The sequence below is a fragment of the Pelophylax lessonae genome, assembly GCF_965119305.1.
Source record: "Pelophylax lessonae genome assembly, chromosome: 5".
In the NCBI taxonomy this organism is placed as follows: domain Eukaryota; kingdom Metazoa; phylum Chordata; class Amphibia; order Anura; family Ranidae; genus Pelophylax; species Pelophylax lessonae.
In genome coordinates, this window is record NC_138772.1 from 61,405,545 (window position 1) to 61,426,673 (window position 21,129).

The 21,129-nt window shown below is 43.5% G+C and overlaps 1 protein-coding gene across 1 annotated transcript in view; it reads right to left on the reverse strand.

Moving 5' to 3' along the window:
• Positions 1-21,129, reverse strand: part of LOC309555684 (uncharacterized protein) — an 840,923-nt gene that overhangs the window by 809,943 nt on the left and 9,851 nt on the right. The window contains exons 3-6 of the mRNA XM_082257724.1: positions 17,467-17,613; positions 13,952-14,101; positions 11,490-11,587; positions 7,437-7,560 (exon numbers count right to left, since the gene is read on the reverse strand). Coding sequence (XP_082113850.1) covers positions 7,437-7,560; positions 11,490-11,587; positions 13,952-14,101; positions 17,467-17,613 — 519 coding nt within the window. The remainder of the gene's footprint in view (positions 1-7,436; positions 7,561-11,489; positions 11,588-13,951; positions 14,102-17,466; positions 17,614-21,129) is intronic.

The window sequence follows — 21,129 nt, forward strand, 5'->3', positions numbered from 1 at the left end:
TGTGAATGAGGCCTAAGAGGTAGAAGCAGCACTCCGTACTCATTTCTGGAGATGTGCAAGGAATATGCTGATAGGAGGAGAGCGCAGAGTAACAAAAAGATAAATTTATCACTGTGCTGCTTCTCCTTTCACTGGCAATCTAGTATCTGAATTTGGCTTAGTTTCAGCCCCTTGCAGTCCCTTGTACAGCAGAACTTAAGGAGCGAGAAGCTGTCCAAGGAGCAAATCATAAGTGCAAATCATAAGTGCTACTGTGCAAGGAGCATGCTAATAGAAGGAGACAGAGAAAGGAGCTCATCAGCTTGCTGCTTTTGCACCCCCACATTGCAGGGGTTAAATGCTAATTTTTATAGAGCATTAAGAAGTAAATAATTTATATTTCACTCCAGCACTGCCCCTCCAGTGCTACGACCGGTTACCCCCAGCCTGCTGTGTATGCTGCAGCTGGTTCCAGTTGCAGTCCAGCCTTCTGAGTGTATCATACAGGATCAATGTCTCTATAATACCTGTGATAATGCTGAAGCTAGGGTAAAGAAGGAGAGAACTAGAGTTAGCAGGAGCAAGGAATCAGGTAAGTGACAGAGCCTCTTGTGAAACCCTCTAGGCCAGCCTTTCTCAACCATTTCAACACAGAGGAACCCTTGAAATAAATTTCGGGACTCAGGGAACCGCTGCTAAAAATTAAAAATCTACAACTTATGACACATTAGTGTGACAGTCAGTGGGAAGAATGCTCCTTACTCTTGTCATCATTGGGAAGAATTACCCCCCTTACAGATAGCTAAAAGGAACAATGGTGTCACTGGGAACTTATCGGAGAGGCAGAAATTGCTCAAGGAACCCCTAGCAACCTCGGAGGAGCCCTAGAGTTCCACGGAACCCTGGTTAAGAAACCCTGCTCTAGACGTAACAAGCAGTGCAAGCATAGCTTTTTTTAAATTTTCCTGGAGTTGGGCTTTAAGGTGTGCAGGTGGTGACTCTCACTATTATTTGTGCATACCTAACTATGACACTTACCTGCATAGCAATAAGTAGGTGGACCCCCCTCTAAATGATTGAGGTCAGGAGATCAAGTGAAGGGTAGTGTTCCACCAAAGAAATATGTTTTAGACAATTTGGCTGTCACAGTTAGGGGTCAGCCTTGGAGACCAGGAGCTATAGCAGAAAAGGGGCTCACACCAAACAGCTGGATAAGTGGAGCAGCAGGTCTCCCTGGCAGATGACACAGACTCACCCAAGGTGCGGGGTCTAAGCACTAACCGGTGTTAACCAGATCTCCCGATGGTGGATCTGGGTTTTGTCTGGGTGATAGTAGGTCACAGCCCTTAGGATTGCCCCACCAAGAGGTGAGCAAGCCAGGGTCTAGTTGCAGTTATATCTCAGGTAGGGGTCAAGCATGAGCGTAGGTAAACAAGCCAAAAGTTGGTAAAAAGTGGTTACAAGTTTGGGTCAAGCAGAAGCATATTCAAGGAACAAGCCAAAAGGTCACTAACAAGTGGTAGTGGAGTTGAGGACAGCTGCAAGTACGCAAAAGAGAAGGGAACTGGCTGGAGAGAGCACAATGATCTGGCAAACAGGAAGTGCAGGGATATAGCTTAAATCAGGAAGTTCATAGGAGGGGCAAAGAGTTCAAGATTTACCAGAAACAAGAGACAAGGCAAAATTGTCTTAGAAGATCCTCTCCCGCATCTAGAGTGCCTCAACTGCTGGACACAACAGAGGTCGTGTGTTCAGACCCTGGTCCTGACATGGGCTCTTCCAGTTTGGTGTGGAGGAACTCAAATGTCCTGCAAAAAGCTCTGATCTCAACTCTACTGAACACCTTTGAGATGAATAGGAATGCTGACTGCGAGCCAGGTCCTCTCATCCAACATCAGCACCTGACCTCACAAATGTTCTTTTGGCTGAAGAGGCACACATTCCCACAGACACGCTCCAAAATGTTGTGGAATGCCATTCTAGAAGAGTGGGGACTATTATAGCTGCATATGGAAAGGATGACAAGCTCAATTAGGTGTGATGGTGGGGAGTCAATAAACCTTTCACCATCATGTAATTGGTTACTGTGGGATACAAGGAATTGTTAATCAGAAAAGATCACTAAAAAATAACCCCTTGGTCTTTTTCACCTGGGGGGGGGGGGGGGTTCCCGGACATCCTCTCTATGTGAATAGGTATGGGGTACACTGTACCTCTACCCATTCACCCCATAAAAGGCAGTGTATGTAAATAACGACAGAAGACATTTTGGAAAGTTTATTAAAAATCTTCATCTTCTCCGCTCTTCTGGTCTTCTCCCCCTCCGCTCTCCTGGTCTTCTGCTCTTTTGCTGTCCGCTCTTCTTCTTTATCCAGTCGTCCTCAGACGATGTCTCCGGTGATTATGCCGGTCTCCGGTCTCTGCAGCTTGTTATATAGCCATTGTGGGCGTGGTCGCCCGGTGATGTCATCAGGAGACCCCTGCCCCCTTATGTCACAGATGACTTCATCTGTGACATAAGGGGGTGGGGGTCTCCTGATGACATCACCGGGCGACCACGCCCACAATGGCTATATAACAAGCTGAAGAGACTGGAGACCGGCATAATCACCGGAGACATCGTCTGAGGAGGACCGGAGAAAGAAGAAGAGCCGAGGGCAAAAGAGCAGAAGAGTGGACAGAAAAAGAGCAGAAGACCAGGAGAACGGAGGGGGAGAAGACCAGAAGAGAGGAGGGGGAGAAGACCAGAAGAGCGGAGGGGGAGAAGACCAGAAGAGCGGAGAAGACCGGATGAAGATTTTTAATAAACTTTCCAAAACGTCTCCTGTCGTTATTTACATACACTGCCTTTTATGGGGTAAATGGGTAGGGGTACAGTGTACCCCATACCTATTCACATAGAGAGGATGTGCGGGATATGGGGGGCCCCCTTGTTAAAGGGGGCTTCCAATACCGAGAAGCCCCCTGCCCGCAGACCCCCACAACCACCAGCCAGGGTTGTGGGGATGAGGCTCTTGTCCTCATCAACATGGAGCAAGGTGCTTTGGGGTGGGGGGTACAGAGCTCCCCCTGCCCCAAAGCACCAACACCCCCCATGTTGAGGCCATGTGGCCTGGTATGGTTCAGGGGGGGTGGGGCGCTCGCTCGTCCCCTCCCCCTTCCTGCCCTCCCGGGCGGCATTGGTCTGGTATGGATTTGGGGGGAACCCCACGCATTCTGGCGTGGGGCTCCCCTCTAAGTCCACACCAGACTCGAAGGGCCTGGTTTGGAACCTGGGGGGGACCCAACGCCGTTTTCTTTTTCCCATTTTGGCGTGGAGTTCCCCCTCAAGATTCTCAGAGCACAAGTAGCACCGCAAGTCGGATCATCCTGGTCCGACTTGCGATGCGCCTTCCATTCAAATTAATAGGCTCCCATAGGGAACCATTGATTTGAACATAAAAAAAACGTGGCCTAACGCTGTATAAGGAACGTTAAGCACCGTTATTCAGCCTTTAGCAGCTGGTCCTCAGAACGCACAGGCCGTGGGTTCTTCATGCAGCTTAAAAACACCTAAGCCACTTACAGCTCAAAAACGTCGGTGTGTGTATGAGGCCACAGAATAACATGGAGGGGCGTTTTTAAGCTGCAAAAAAAAACGCCTTACGCTCCTAACAGCAGCTGTAAAAACGCCCTGTGTGCATGAGGCCTTAAACTGAGTGTCTTAAGTGCCGGTTCAAATGAGTGCAAATATACAGCGTGTTCCCGCATCGCATCCGCACCCCTGGCAGTTCACACTGCCGTATGCGATACGCTGGGGGTGTCAATTCAAAGTTAACAACACCCCCAGATCAGATCGCATATCGCAGTGCGATCTGAAAGTTCGCACAGAATCCGATCGCACTAGTGTGAACCACCATGCGATCCGATTCTGCTGCGGACCAAAAAAGGATCCTGTGCGTGTTTTAGTGCGATTGCGGTGCGAATTCAGCCATGCAAACTGTATGGCTGAATTTGCACAGCACAGAGATCGCATGTAATTTTAGGAGCAGTGCGCTCAGAATAACATGTTATCTCTGTGATCGCACAAATGTGAACCGGCACTAAAGGTGTGAGGGGGAACCCTCTGTTTTGTAATATTGCCCAGCTCACATACAACTTTTTGCTAGATTTAGTCCCGATTCACACATATGCGATGAGGCAACCCTGCAAATTCACTGTGGGTCCCGCATCTCATTCGACTCGCAGGCAGCTCACACTGCCATATTCAAATTGCTGGGGGTGTCAATACAAAAGTTAACGACACCCCCAGATCAGTTCGCATATCTCAGTACGAATTGTCAATTCAGACATGAATCGGATCGCATAGGTGTAAACACCCATGCGATCCAATTGTGGTGGGGACACAAAGAAAGGGTCCTGTGTGAGTTGTTTTTGAATGCGATGTAAATATAGCCATGCGATCTGTATGGCTGAATTCGCATCACACAGACATCGCATTTGATTTGCAGAGCAGTGCATTCCGAATCGCATTTGAACCGGGACTTATACTGACCCGAGTAGCTGCCATTGTTGCTTTTTTGCGTAAACAAGACCTTTCATTTTCTATTCAGAAAATGAAAAGAACATTAGATCAGCCACTCACGCAGAGAAAACAAATTCCACAAGGGGGAGCTCTGCTCACACATATAGTAATCCAGACAAAAAACCGATGCATCTAAAGCTGGCCATATGCTAGTAGATTTTTGAACAAATGTTCTTATGAGCATTTGTATGAAAACTCTCAGTACATTCGATAAACTTGAAATTTGAAAGTACTTAAAAATATTATTTGCTTTTAAAACTTTGAATTTTGGAATAAATGAACCGCTCAGAAGGAAAACCACATACACTGTTCGAGAAAAATTTTCATCCTGCTCCTTTCAATTTTCTTGAAAACCAGTGTCGATCTGACCCCACTAACCATTAGAAAATTGAACGAACGTCCTTGAAACAAAACGTTTCTAATGAAATTCTACTAGTGTATAGCCAGCGTAAATCTGAACTGAAGTTCCATTGTATGAAACAGTGAGCAGGCAGGCTTTTATTGCAGAAGAGACATGCACTCTCTCTCTTCTGTAATAAAATGTCCCTACCTCCCTGCTTGCTGTAAACTGAGCGGTGCATGCGAGAAAGAGGCCCAAAGACTGGCACTCAGAAGATGTCAGCGCCGGTGAGGAACCATTGGACAGGTGAGTAATCACCCCTGTAGTTCCATGATAAGACGCAGGCCAGCATCTTATCTATGTCTGAACTTTGTTTTCAGAAGTACAACCTGATGGAAAAAATAAGGCGTCACATCAAATATCTATCCAAATCTGGTCAAACAACTTCCAATCTGAAATAAAAACAGGTGTACTCCTCGCTAAGGAAGTGAATTTAAACAGTGGGCTGCAGCCCCCCTCAAATATAACTGCAGTTATATACAAAAAACTAGAAAGAACAAGGGGTGTGGCGCTGCCAAGGTGGTAGATAAATAAGTGGTGTATAAAAAATGTCAAAGACAAAGGATAAAAATAAATAATAAATAAACCACTAGTAGTGCAAGAGAGCAAATCATAATGCAAATCAACGTGACAAATATAAGTGGCCAGTGGTTAAGGAGTACCAACCCTCCTGGCAATAATCAATAGTGGTGAATACTTAAATACAGTGCCTTGCAAAAGTATTCGGCCCCCTTGAACTTTGCGACCTTTTGCCACATTTCAGGCTTCAAACATAAAAATATAAAATTGTAATTTTTTGTGTAGAATCAACAAGTGGGACACAATCATGAAGTGGAACAAAATTTATTGGATATTTCAAACTTTGTAAACAAATAAAAAACTGAAAAATTGGGCGTGCAAAATTATTCAGCCCCTTTACTTTCAATGCAGCAAACTCTCTCCAGAAGTTCAGTGAGGATCTCTGAATGATCCATTGTTGACCTAAATGACTAATGATGATAAATAGAATCCACCTGTGTGTAATCAAGTCTCCGTATAAATGCACCTGCACTGTGATAGTCTCAGAGGTCCGTTTAAAGCGCAGCGAGCATCATGAAGAACAAGGAACACACCAGGCAGGTCCGAGATACTGTTGTGGAGAAGTTTAAAGCCGGATTTGGATATAAAAAGATTTCCCAAGCTTTAAACATCCCAAGGAGCACTGTGCAAGCGATAATATTGAAATGGAAGGAGTATCAGACCACTGCAAATCTACGGAGACCTGGCCGTCCCTCTAAACTTTCAGCTCATACAAGGAGAAGACTGATCAGAGATGCAGCCAAGAGGCCCATGATCACTCTGGATGAACTGCAGAGATCTACAGCTGAGGTGGGAGACTCTGTCCATAGGACAACAGTAAGTCGTATACTGCACAAATCTGGCCTTTATGGAAGAGTGGCAAGAAGAAAGCCATTTCTTAAAGATATCCATAAAAAGTGTCGTTTAATGTTTGCCACAAGCCACCTGGGAGACACAGCAAACATGTGGAAGAAGGTGCTCTGGTCAGATGAAACCAAATCAAACTTTTTGGCAACAATGCAAAACGTTATGTTTGGCGTAAAAGCAACACAGCTCATCACCCTGAACACACCATCCCCACTGTCAAACATGGTGGTGGCAGCATCATGGTTTGGGCCTGCTTTTCTTCAGCAGGGACAGGGAAGATGGTTAAAATTGATGGGAAGATGGATGGAGCCAAATACAGGACCATTCTGGAAGAAAACCTGATTGAGTCTGCAAAAGACCTGAGACTGGGACAGAGATTTGTCTTCCAACAAGACAATGATCCAAAACATTAAGCAAAATCTACAATGGAATGGTTCACAAATAAACATATCCAGGTGTTAGAATGGCCAAGTCAAAGTCCAGACCTGAATCCAATCGAGAATCTGTGGAAAGAACTGAAAACTGCTGTTCACAAACGCTCTTCATCCAACCTCACTGAGCTCGAGCTGTTTTGCAAGGAGGAATGGGCAAAAATTTCAGTCTCTCAATGTGCAAAACTGATAGAGACATACCCCAAGCGACTTACAGCTGTAATCGCAGCAAAAGGTGGAGCTACAAAGTATTAACTTAAGGGGGTTGAATAATTTTGCACACCCAATTTTTCAGTTTTTTGTTAAAAAAGTTTGAAATATCCAATAAATTTCGTTCCACTTCATGATTGTGTCCCACTTGTTGTTGATTCTTCACAAAAAATGACAGTTTTATATCTTTATGTTTGAAGCCTGAAATGTGGCAAAAGGTCGAAAAGTTCAAGGGGGGCGAATACTTTTGCAAGGTACTGTATGTATGTATGTATGTATATATATATATATATATATATATATATATATATATATATATATATATATATATATATATAAGGATTAAGCTGCCTGTTAAGCAGTTGGGGTGGAGCGACCCGTTCCCCTGTGCAATAGGTAGGTGGGAAAACAAGAGACCTTCACTTACCTGTGGCTGATCCATGCTGAAGAGGTAACTTGCCATCAGCTGCAGGGCTTCAGGGCTGTTTGGACTATACTCAAGAGCTTTTTCAATGGCTTCTTTACATTTCTCCCCAGCTCCTTCTTCCATGCTGTCCACAGAGAGAAAACATGGAAAGGTTTAGTTTATCAGAAAGTTCTACTAAATGGGTCAGTCCTCACCAAACTAATTCTGATGGACTGAGTTACTTACTTATTCAATAAAGGGGACTGCATAAATGAGTTATACTAAATATACCGATCAGCCACAACCTTATAACCACCCACCTAATATTGATTAGGTTCCCATTTTTCTTTCAAAATAGCCTTAGCCTGTTGAGGCATGGACTGGACCTCTGAAGGTATGCTGTAGTATTTGGCAACAAGCCGTCAGGAGCAGATCCTTTAGGTCCTGTAAGTTGTGAGGTGCGGCCTTCATGGATCAGACTTGTTTTTCCAGCATATCTCACATATGCTAGATTGGATAGAGATCTTGAGAATTTGGAGATCAAGTAAACCCTTTAAACTTTTTGTCATCATCAAACCATTCTTGAACCATTTTTACAGTGTGGCAGGGCGCATTATCCTGCTGAAAGAGCCCACTGCCATCAGGGAGTACCGTTTTTAAGAAGGGGTTTACTTGGTTACCAACAATGTTTAGGTAGGTGGTACGTGTCAATTAACATCCACATGAATAGCAGGACCCAAGGTTTCCCATCAGAACATTGTCAAAAACATTACACTGCCTCCGCCAGCTTCCCTTCTTTCCATAGTGCATCCTGGTGCAATCTCTTCCCCAGGTAAGTGACGCACACACACACCCAACCATCCACATAATATAAAAGAAAAAAAAACGTGATTCCTCAGATCAGGCCACCTTCCTTCTTTGCTCCATGGTCCAGTTCTGATGCCCACTGTAGGATCTTTTGGCTGTGGACACAGGCCAGCAGGGGCACCCTAACCGGACTGCAACTACACAGCCCCATACACAACAAATCACCATGCCCATTTTTCAGGGACATGTTTACCTGCTGCTAATTTATCCCACCGAATTTCAGATGCAATTAAAACAAGATAATCGTTATATACTTAGCATGTCAGGTCATAAAGTTATGACTGATCAATATATAGATCTACATATACATATACACTGAATACACACACACACACTATAACTCCCAACTGTCCTTCTTTTAAAACCAAATCTCTCTATCTTTCCTCATCAGTTGTCCCCACTTCCTAGTATGATGTTTAGACCCCCAATAAAAATAAAATAAAAAAAATTTATAATTTAAGGGTAAAAGCTTTGGCTGCATAATTCCAATTCCAGAGATTTCCTTTGCAGGACTTTATTTCTGCTTCTGGCCAGCCCCTCCTCATTTTCCCCACTGTGTGCCCTGGGCTTACCTGTTCCTCCTGTATTCCTGGGACCTCCATGGTAAGTGTTAGGAGAGAGAGTGGTGGGAGATCAGTTAATATCAGTTCATTGAACTTCCCTGTAAAGCATGAACCCAGGAGCGCTCGGGTCTGATTACTTCCAGGTTCAGAGTCACTCTGGTCAGGGTTCAGAGTTGTTAAGCTCCAGTCACTCTGGCCAGGGATAAAGCTGTTCAAGCACAGTCTGTGCTTGATTGGCTTCAGCAGGGACAGAGGTAAAATTAGGGGTTTAGTAGACCTCCGATGATTCCACCCCCCTTTAGATTGCAGTAAAGTTAAAAAAAGGTAAAAAAAAAAAAAAAGTTTGTTTAACAGTATAAATTAAAAAAAAAAAAAATGTTAAAAGCCCACTACAACCAAATATGAACACAAATGCACGCATTGGGCATTCCTGCAATGAGAAAACAACAATTGTTCCACAGATTGGTATTGCAGTGCACACCGGAATGAAGAGAAATATTTCTAAAACCACAATTATTACTTAAAGAAATTGTAAATGATCCCCTTGTAAAAAAAAAAAAAAAAAAAAAAAACATTCAGTTTAAAATAGAAATGAAAAGCAAAACATTTTATATAGATATAGAAAACTTTATAAATACAGTTTTTTTTTTTAGAAGTGATCACATTTTCTCTGTCCTGTTGCTTCATCTAGAAAAGCCTCTACCTACTTAACGTGGGATACAAAAAGTTTTTCTATGAAGAAGGAAATCGAGGGGAGGTCAGAATAAACCTATAATGCAAACTTTAATTCTAGGCATGTTTATTAAGCCAGTAAGCACCCAATTTGCCTATAGTGGCTAATAGTAAAATAAATTAATGTATATTTTTTGTTGAATATTTACTGTAGACTTGATTAAAGAGTAACTTCACTTTTGTTGAAAAAAAAAAAAAAACATTTCCCTCTGGGTGTACACTACAAGGATTTTAACAAACTTTGTTACAGACTCCTACCTTTTGTTATTCTGAAGAAATCCCTGTGTGTTTGTCTGTGTCCATGTGGTAAGTGAATCTAATCAATCTAATACATTTTTTTAAATAATGAGTGGCCAATCTTCCTCTTCTTGAGTCCCTCTTCGGTGCTCCTGGCCCCTCCCTCCTGTTGAGTGCCCCTATGCTGCTGAAAACTCCAGCTCACCAAAATCTCCAACCACGTCACTTCCGATGACTCTACAACAGGAATAATTGGAGATTTCGAACGAGTTGCTGTTTTCACAGACAACCGGCAGCCTGTGCACTCCGGTACATGACCAATTGCCTCTTTTCATAGAACACCGGGTAAGGAGAAGCAAAGTTGTCGCTGCCTTGGAGGCGGCCATGTTGTTGGTTAGTAGTGGGCGTTACTAACAATTTCCGGTCATTATAGCGTGTACCATAGTCTACAGGCTGCCGGTGGACTGTGAAAACAGCAACTCATCGAAATCTCCAATTATTCATGCTGTAGAGTCACTGAAAGTGACGTGGTTGGAGACTTTGGCAGAACACCCCCACAGCAAGCAGCTTGCCATGGGGGCACCCAACGAGCCGTGACCCGGCCCCGCCCCTTCTCTTTCCTGATTGACTGACTGACAGGAGTCAAATGCACCATGGTGTTGTCTCAGTCGATGAGAAGGTGAGTCCAGGGCAGCTGGCACTCCTGCAACATCGCTGGAGAGAGATGGGCTTAGGTAAGTATTAGAGGGGCTGAGCGGAGCTTCTGTACACAAGGTTTTTTTTATTTTAATGCATAGAATGCATTAGGATAAAAAACCTTCTGCCTTTACAATCACTTTAATTATCAATCAGCTGCTTCACCTGCAGGGCACGAATGAGGAAAATGGCAGGGTCTGCATCCCTTTAGACATGATTTCTTATTGGGAGTATCTCACCAAAAATGACATATTTGTTGCAGGGGATGCCTGAGAACTGACTTGTATCTTAGTGCAGACTTCTGGGAAAATCAATCACACGAGGATGAAATGATGTTTCTGGGGTGTGGTCAGTATACATTCTGTGTACAGAACAGATCCAGGTAGCCATATTGCATTGCATTTTACAGAAAATTACAGTGCTGCAGATTGAAAAGGAAAAGTCATTTTTATTAACATTCATTTACAATATGATTTGTGTCACAATTGTACACGCTATATTATTTTTTTTCCCCACAAAAGTGGAAATACCCTTTAACAATAACTCATTTTTGTGCGACATAAAAAATTGCACCTACCACCATTTTATTCTACGTGTGGTCCACTTTCAAAAAAATATATAATGTTTTTTTTGAGGGGTTGCAACATGTAACATGTATATTGTATAGGTGTGCGCAAAATGAGTTTCGGCAGCGAAAGGTGTAAACCCCAAGTCAGCTGAAGGACTCGCCAACCAGTAGACTATTTTCCTGATATCATTTGAGCTTTCCCGGCGGAACCACTGACAAGGTCATGCTTCCCCTGCTCAGGGTCTGCTTTTGAGCTTTCCGCTAAGGTCTAAATCAAACGCTCTTGCTTTACCAAAAAGCGAGAATTAGAAAGAACTTAAATCTGAAAAATCTGTCATTTTCACATCCTACACTTCAGAGGCAAAAAAAAAAAAAAAAGAAAAAAGTAGAATTCACAGACATGGCATTTACCAAAGATCAGTGAGATAGATCTCTGCGATGGAGCAGAACGCTGTGGAGACGTCCTTTGTAGTGACTTCATTCTCCTCTGGCCAGCTCGCGGCCCCCGACTGCAAAGAAGAGAAAGACAAAGTGATTACTTTGCTGAGGAATTAGGACTGTTAGCGGAGCCATTATAAAAAACAATGTGTGATGTCTAAAGAAGTTTTTCTCAACTTTACTGAACTTCTTAACCCTCTTTTAAAAAGGGCAACTTTTATTATCAGGCTGTTTGAGCGCCATGTTATTTTTGATAAATTCTTTACTCAAAAGAACTTCACCATCTACCAAACATTCCATTTCCAGTCTCTAATAAAGCTGGTCATATATGGATCGAAATTAGGCTGGTACCTGCTGAACTGGGCAAATTTCGATCCATGTATGGCCACTGTGGAAGATGTTGATTTACAGCTCAGGGGGGCAACCTCAAAAGCAGTGCCATCTTAAGAGCATTAAAGGGCCCCGGGCAATGCAGTGCACTGGGGCCCTGCCTACACAATCGCCCACGAGAATAAAAATGCAAATTATCGATAAGGCGAAATGTATTGGTACAGCAGTGCCAGGCTAATGACAGCTCCCAAGTTCTGCGGCTGGGTCCGGTGAACACACACATGGACGGCAGTCAGACTCAACTGTCCTGTGTGTGCCTGTTCCCGTAGAGGTGGACAGGCATTCCTGCAGTTGTGGGTTCCCCCTCCACGGCCGAATGGCCTGACAGCAGCGCAGGGCTGACAGGCGCTTGCCACCTGCTAAGTTTGGTGGCGGAATGCACACGGGAATGGGAATAAATGCTTGGCTGGGGCTGGGTCGCTGGGCAAGTGGGGCACCCCGGGCAACTGCCCAGCATGCCCATTCGGTAAGATGGCCCTGGTCAAAAGGTATTCATACTCATGAGATAACCATCATCCAATCCAGCCATATCTGTGGAGGCCACCTAGTGGGCTCATCGAGTAAGAGGCAGTTAAGCTGGTCATACACCAGTAGTTTTTTTAACACATTTTCGTGGTAAATAAAATTCCCAGAACATGTGATACCTCAACGAATGTCATTTAAAAGTACTTCAAAATTTTGTTTGCTTTTAAAGTTTGATTTTGAAATGGACTTTCCCCAAACTTAAACCACATTCACTGTTAAAAAACGGTTCAAGAATCATCCTGTTTTCCTGTTTTGTTGAGCATCACTGTGCTCAAAAATGAACATTGATCTGATCCCACTACCGATTAGAAAATTAAACAAATGTTCTTAACCACTTAAGCCCCGAAAGATTTTACCCCCTTCCTGACCAGGGCCTATTTTGCGATTCGGCACTGCGTGACTTTAACGAACAATTGCACGGTCGTGCGACGATGTACCTAAACTATTTTGACGTCCTTTTTTTCCCACAAACAGAGCTTTCTTTTGGTGGTATTTGATCACCTGTGCGATTTTTTGATCATGTGCTATAAACAAAAAAAGAGCGTAAATTTTGCAAAAATAACAATATTTTTCACATTTTTTTTATATATGAAATTCCCAAAAAAAAAAAATGTAAAAATCTAAATTTTTTAAAAAAGGCCAATTTGTTTTCTGATACCTATGTTTGGTAAAAAAAAAATAGCAAAAAGCGTATTTTGATTGGTTTGCGCAAAAGTTATTGCGTTTACTAACTAAGGGAAAGATTTTTGTCATTTTTGTTGTTTTTTTTTTTTTACGAGTAATGGCGGCGATCTGCGATTTTTTTTGCGGGACTGCGACATTGCGGCGGACAGATCGGACCCTTGACTGACATTTTTGACATTTTTGGGGGGACCAGTGACATCACTACAGTAATCAGTGCTATACATATGCACTGTTACTGTAAAAATGACACTGGCAGTGAAGGGGTTAACTTTTTTTTGAGAGGGAGGGGTTAAGTGTGTCCCTAGGGGCGTGCTTCTAACTGTGATTGGATGTGGCTTGAGGTGTAAGAACAGAGATCAACGGTCCTACATAGCAGAACCGTATGATCTCCATTCTTACACAGGGGAGAATGACAGGTGGCTGTGTTTACATTAGCCGCCTGCCTTTCTCCCGCTGTAACGGACAATAGCGAGTGCCCGGCGGACATTGGGTCCGCTGGGCACACACGCGGGGGGGGTCCGTGAGCGAGCGGGAGCGCACCTCTGGCGGCGCTTGCTTGCTCCCTAGAGCCTCCCAGGCTAGCGACGTAGACCTACGTTGCTTTGCCTGTGAGGGGTTGACTGCCGACGTAAATCGTCATTAGCCAGTCATCAAGTGGTTAAAACAAAACTTATCAAATAAAATTTTACTAGTGTATTAGCCTTCTCACTGATTCACTAGCAACAAAAGTTTCTTCACCCTCACCCTAGTAACATGAAGGTCATCAAATCCAACCATTCACATTTATGGATGGTTGGCAATGGGTAAATTACTAAAAACATGACATCATAACTTACCCCTTGTGGCTGGCTCTGATAAGCGCTGATCATGATTTCCAATCCTTTATGGAAGTACTGTATGGCTTCCTCCTTGCTATGAATCTGTCCAAGACACATGTATTTGGCATGCCCTTTGTCCGGACTGAGCTCAACGGCTTTTAGAAAGACGTGACCAAGAGTTAAGGAAGCAAAATAAGTTGCATAGTTAGGCTGGATACACTCTATGAAATTTTCTTTAGATTTTTTTTCCTTTAGATTTACCAAAACCGTATAATATGAGGTCAAACCTAAACACTTTCAATTTGTATGCAATCAGGCCGGCCCTTGCACTACATAGTTGAAGGTAAATCTAAAGGAAATCAAACAACAAAAGTTGTATAGGGTGTATCCAGCTTTAACCTGGTTGAAAAAAAAAAAAAAAAAAAAAAAAAGTCCAATCAGTTCAGCCAATAAAAGGAAAAAAAAGAAAAAATCATACAACCCCATCCTATCCAATCCTATACCTACAGTTGATTCAGAGGAAGTAAAAAAAAAAAAAAAAAAAAACAGCAAAGCATGATCCAATTAGTTTCAGCAGGGGAAAAAATCCTTCCTGATCCCTTCAGAGGCAATCGGATATTCCTGGGATCAACTTTACCTATAAATGTTAGTATCTAATTATATTATGTACATTCAGGAAAGAATCCAGGCCTTTTTTAAAGCGGTTGTAAACCGCTGGACATTTTTTTTTTTTTCTTACCCTGCAACGTAATGTCATAATGTGCTAGTATGCATCACATACCAGCACCTTATGGTAAATTTACCCTAAAACGAAGAGCTTAGAACGAAAAGCTCCCATCTTCACCCGTCTTGCTTCTGGGTTCGCGGACTCCAGCTTTGTGACTGGCCGGAGCAGCAATAACGCACACGGGAGCTGCCGTTTATGGCACAGGCCTCTGAAGGAATGGCACGGGTGGCCGTTTCTTCAGGGTGTAGGCACCAGTGATGTCACGGGCTGCATGTACAATAAATATCTTCTAAACGGTGCCTGCTTAGAAGATATTTACACTTATAGGTAAGCCTTATTATAGGCTTAGCTATAGGTAAAAGTTAGTGATGGACGTTTACTTCCACTTTAAAGCAATCTACTGAGCTGGCCAGAACCAGCTCTTGAGGGAGTCTATTCCACATTTTCACAGCTCTTAATGTGAAGAAACCTTTCAATATTTGGAGATAAAATCGGTTTTCCTCCAGACGTAAAGAGTGCCCCCTTGTCCTCTGTGATGACCCTAAAGTGAATAACACCACCAAGTTCACTATATAGACCCCTTATGTATTTATACATGTTGATCATATCCCCCATTAATCTCCTCTTCTCAATAGAGAATAAATTCAGTTCCTCTAATCTTTCCTCATAGCTGAACTCCTCCATGCCTCTTATCAGTTTGGTTGCCCTTCTCTGCACTTTCTCCAGTTCCTGGATGTCCTTTTTGAGAACTGGTGCCCAAAACTGAACTGCATATTCCAGAAGAGGTCTGACTAATGATTTGTACAGGGGCAAAATGATATCTCTTTCTCTGGAGTCCATACCTCTGTTAATAAAAGAAAGGACGTTGCTTGCTTTGGAAACTGCAGCTTGGCATTGCATGCTATTATTAAGCTTATGGACTACCAAAACCCCCAGATGCTTCTCCACCATTGATTCCCACAGTTGTACTCCCCCTAGTATGTGTGATGCATGCAAATTCTTAGCCCCCAAGTGCAGTTGGTCAAAATACAGTTATCTCAAAAGAACCTATTGTTTAAAGTTCAGTGGCCAGCATTCATTCATAAAAGAAAAGCAGCTTTGGCTGCAATATTCACCCTACATCTGGTGCTGTACCAAACAACTCACCAATCTAGTTATTCCCTTTAAAAAGTCATGGTCATGTGACGAAACATGTTAGGAGCAGGGCCATATGTGACAGACCTAGCCGGGACAGGGGCTTTTGGAGAGGACTGGGACCAAGCCTTTTACCCACTGTCTATGGGCCCTGGCATTTAAGGGAACACTATTCTTTGGAAGGTGTATGCCTGGGGGATCCGTCAAATGGTCTTGTTTCTGATTCAAGTTCATATCTCCCCAAGACACACAGACTATGGGACTCTAGGCCCAGAGTCTCTGTTTAGAGCTTAGCTACCCCATTAAAATAGTGACTGCTTCGTACTGTGAGACTAGCAGATGTTGATGTCATATGAGGCTGCAGGACCCCTGACCCTCTGTCTGGACAGTGCTGATTGGCCCTGTGCTGATCACATGCACCCTCCCAAGAAAAAAAAAAAAAAAAAAACTCTCTAACAATACACACCAAACTGAGCATGTACAGAGTGACTCTAAAGGCTCTGTACTATCAGGAGATGGATTGGGGACTGTGGAAGAAGGGGAGGATCAGAGAAGGCAGGATCAAACAGCCTTTTTACACAATGCAGAGGAATAACCCCTGAGGCTCCACATTGAGTATAACATGCATGCTTTACTGCATATACAGACCGATTTTACTGTTGTGGGTTTAGTAACAATTTAGAATGCACATTTATTGATTGGTTTGTTAATGAAGGAGTTTGCATTTTACTTAATAACGTGTATAAATCACCAGTCCAGTGCAGCTCCTCTTCTGGGTTGAAAGACCCCATTCAACCTATTTGCTGTAAGCTCAGGGCATCATGAGGCCAGCCCATACCCTTATCTCACAGGAGAACGGTATGTCGCTCTCCTATGTATTTCGGATTTGCCCACCGCCAGAGGATGAAGAGGGTGAAAAGAGCCTGTGATGTCACGACCAGAACAAAGTCATCCAGAATATAGGTATATTGATAGTGCTTTTGTCTTTTTTTAAAAAAGGGCAAGGGGTGCACCAAAGAGGGGACAGGGCACTTGCTGGAGGAAAAAGTGGATCCAGAGCTTGAAGTTGGGATTTAAAGCGGGTCTTTACTGTTTCTGAGCACCACAAACAAAAAACGATATTTAATTCCTAGTCTCCATGCTTTATTTTGCTGATAAATCGCATTGAAAAACACCCCCCACACTAGCATTTCTGATGGCTGTGGCCATCTTGAGTAAGGGCAAATTATTCATGTAGCATTTACTTCCTGGAATCCATCTGCCCTTAGCTTGCATGCATGCAGATTAGTGTGCTTAGCTGAGAAAACCTCTCCTCCCCTCCTGAAGACTCTCGGAATGTATGACATCATTTGCCTAGACAAGAAACCCGGAAGTAACTAAAGAATTAAAAAAAAAAAAAAGTTTAAAACAAGTAAATATGATATACTTTACTATTTACTAATGCTAGCAGCATGAGGATTAAGAATAATCAATGTTGATTGGGAGAGTGAAGTTCCACTTTAAATTCACAGTCCACATCAAATCACCAGGTCATCACTAATAAATTAAATGAGTAAACAGTACCTCTTTATACATAAAAAGAACATTCCTGAGATCCAAGCCTAAGCAAAGATTTCTGGACTGATTACCCCGAGCATCCTTAGGACTGCAGTCCAGAATATAGAAAGGATATCTGTTTGGCTTTGCCAGCATCGCCCAGCTCCATACAGATGTTCCCCATCATATCCAGTATCTCCAGGTTGTCCGGCTCCATGTCCAGGGCTCGCTGACAAAACAGCTGGGCCATCTCATAGTTAAAATTGTCCAAATATTCTTCAGTCTTTAAAAAAAAAAAAAAAAAAACATTATATAAATTCAAAGATGAACTGAATGTTTGTTTTGTAGCAGTTAAAGGGACCATCACTAATTTTATAAGGAAAAACAAGCACTCCCTGCTAAGAAAATGATGAAAGTAGCATTCAATTTTCAGGGTTTTTTAGTTTATTGGGACAATCAAATGAATTGAACATACCCCAGTAATTATTCCTAACTAACGCTAAACCTGCTCTGTGTCACATTCCAAAACCAATCTATCTAACCCTGTAAAGCAAAAATCCCTGTACTTGCCTATTCTGCAGCCAATCCGATCCGGTCCCAAGCTGGGCTGTCAGCGGCGGCTTCAGCGTGCAGGTGGGTGCAGGAGAGGCACTCGACAACGGAAGCCCCATAGTAAGTCTATGAGTGATGTCACTTCCCATTCATTTCACAGCTGTTGTCAGTCCGCACATCCCACGGCTTCTGCCGCTGGAGACCGGACCGGATCAGGTGCAGAATAGGCAAGTACAGTCATTTTTGTTTTATAGGGTTAGATAGAATAGGTTTAGAATGTGGCACAGAGCAGGTTTAGCATTAGTTAGGTTTTGCCTGGACTTATCTTAAAAACATTCTTACCCCAACACTTGCAGTTTGAATGCTGCTGGCTCCTGCTCTCTCATTGCTGCTTGTTGTCTTCACAGGAAAGAGTTAACCGTAGACACTGCAGTCTGGAGCCAGTATGTTAGTTTGGAAAAGGAAGAGCGGGGGGGGGGGGGGAAGGAGCAGGGGAGTGCCTTGCCACCCTAGGCAAGGGCCCCTTCTACCTATGATCACCAATGAAAGGAGGCCCCTTCTAACTAGCCAATAAAAAGGGTGCCCCTTCTACCTCTGATCGCCAATCAAAGGGTGTCCCTTCTACCTCTGATCGCCAATCAAAGGGTGTCCCTTCTACCTCTGATCGCCAATCAAAGGGTGTCCCTTCTACCTCTGATCACCAATCAAAGGGTGTCCCTTCTACCTCTGATCACCAATCAAAGGCTGTCCCTTCTACCTCTGATCGCCAATCAAAGGCTGTCCCTTCTACCTCTGATCACCAATCAAAGGCTGTCCCTTCTACCTCTATATATATTTATTAAAATAAACATTATTTTGGCAAAGAATGAGATTTTTTTTTCAACTTCAACTACTAACATAATTTAGAATAGCCCATTAAAGTGTATCTAAACCCAAGAAGAAGTAATGATGAAGCACATCAGTCTTTACATGTGCTGGGGCTGAATTAGAGTACATTTTATTGAAGTACATAAAAAATATTTATTGACTTTAATCCAGTGTCCTTTTCAATTCCTGCACACTGAGCCAAAATAATAAATATAATCAGCATTCTCAGCTATCTTCCCTGAGCTCCAAAACAACACCTTTAATGCAATAAAGATGAACAGAGGAGGATGGGGATTGTAGTCCAAAGTAGAAGCATAGCCTAGGCTGAGAACACTCCTCCATAGATTGGTAATCTGGTACTGCTCATTGTACTCTAACAGGCAGAGTAGGCACCGGCCCATAATCGCCGCGTCATTTAAGGCCCAGGGACAATGGATCAAAATTATATTGATTTGATTTTGACAGAAAATTACAATGACACTTAAATGGTTTACAAAATGAATCAACTCAAAGAAATGTAAAACCTTACATTAACCAATTCCCACCCACGTCAATTCTGACATTTCTCTCCTACATGTAAAAATCAGTATTTTCTTTTTTCTAGAAAATTACTAAGAATGCCCAAACATTAAACATTGCTCCAAAAAATTAAAGGGACACTTTTTAATCAGACTATAGTATCAAGTCAATTTAAGCTCCTGGGATATTTATCTGGTCAGTTAAGTAGCAGAGGGGGTTGTTTATCAGTTTCAGCTGCTTTGGTGTTAAAGAAATTAACAGGTGCACTAGATGGGCAACAATGAGACAACCTCCAAAACAGGAACAGTTTTACAGAGAGAGGCCAATGGCATTTTTTTCCCTACTCCTCTTTTCTGACTGTTTTTCACTAGTTTTGCATTTGGCTAGGGTCTGTATCGCTATTGGTAGCATGAGGCGATACCTGGACCCTATAGAGGTTGCACAGGCAGTCCAACTCCTCCAGGATGGCACATCAATGCGTGCCATTGGCAGAAGAGCATGGAGGAAATTCCTGGAGACAGGCAGTTACTTTAGGAGAGCTGGACAGGGCCGTAGAAGGTCCTTAAAGCGGAGTTCCACCCTGAAAAAAATGTTTTAGATAAAAATACCCCCGGTCAGGGCTAGTGCATTTAAGCAACGATAGCCTCTGAACTGTCCCCGGTTTCACTTACCTTTTAGAAGAAATACTTACCTTGAAAATGTCTTGTCCAGCGCTGCCATCTCCGGTGTGGGCAGCTGAAGCCGGACGTCGGAATCCCAGAATGCCCTGAAGCTGTTCAGCAGGGAATAACGCGCCTGCATCGGAACTGACGAGCGGGGCCGGTGCATTGACTCCTGGAAGCGATGACGTTCATCTCCCAGGAGTCAATGCAAGCAGGAAGTGACGTCAGCGGCTGTGTCCGCAGAGGGAGGAAGAGGAAGGAAGGCAAGTATATTTTCTTTAAAAACAAGCTAAGTGAATGAAAAAAAAAAAATTATAATTATCCAATGGTTTTTCCAGGTAAAAAAAAAGCAAGCGGATGGTGAAAAGTACATTTTGAGGGTGGAACTCTGCTTTAACCCATCAGCAGGACCAGTATCTGCTCCTTTGTGCAAGGAGGAACAGGATGAGCACTGCCAGAGCCCTACAAAATGACCTCCAGCAGGCCACTGGTGTGAATGTCTCTGACCAAACAATCAGAAACAGACTTCATGCAGGTGGCCTGAGGGCCCAACGTCTTCTAGGGGGCCCTCTGACCACTGCCTGGCATCATGGAGCTCTATTGCCTTTGTCATTGAACACCAGAATTGGCAGGTCCGCCACTGGCGCCCTGTGCCTTTCACAGATGATAGCAGGTTCACCCCGAGCACATGTGCTAGACATGAAAGGGTCTGGAGAAGTCGTGGAGAATGTTATGCTGCCTGTAACATTGTTCAGTATGACCGGTTTGGTGGTGGGTCAGTGATGGTCTGGAGAGGCATATCCATGGAGGGACACACAGACCTCTACAGGCTAGACAATGGCACCCTGATCTGCTATTAGGTATCAGGATGAACTCCTTGGACCCATTGTCAGACCCTACGCTGGTGCAGTGGGTCTTGGATTCCTCCTGGTGCACGACAATGCCCGGCCTCATGTGGCGAAAGTATGCAGCCAGTTCCTCGAGGGAATGGGTGAGGAAATTGATGCCATTAAATAGCCCCCCCCCCCCCCCCCCGCTCGATTGACCTAAATTCAATAGAACACCTCTGGGACATTAGGTTTCGGTCCACCCAACACCACCAGATTGCACCTCAGTCTTTTAAGGAGCTCAGTGATGCCCTGGTCCAGATCTGGGAAATACCCCAGGACACCATCCATTATCTCATTAGGAGCATGCCC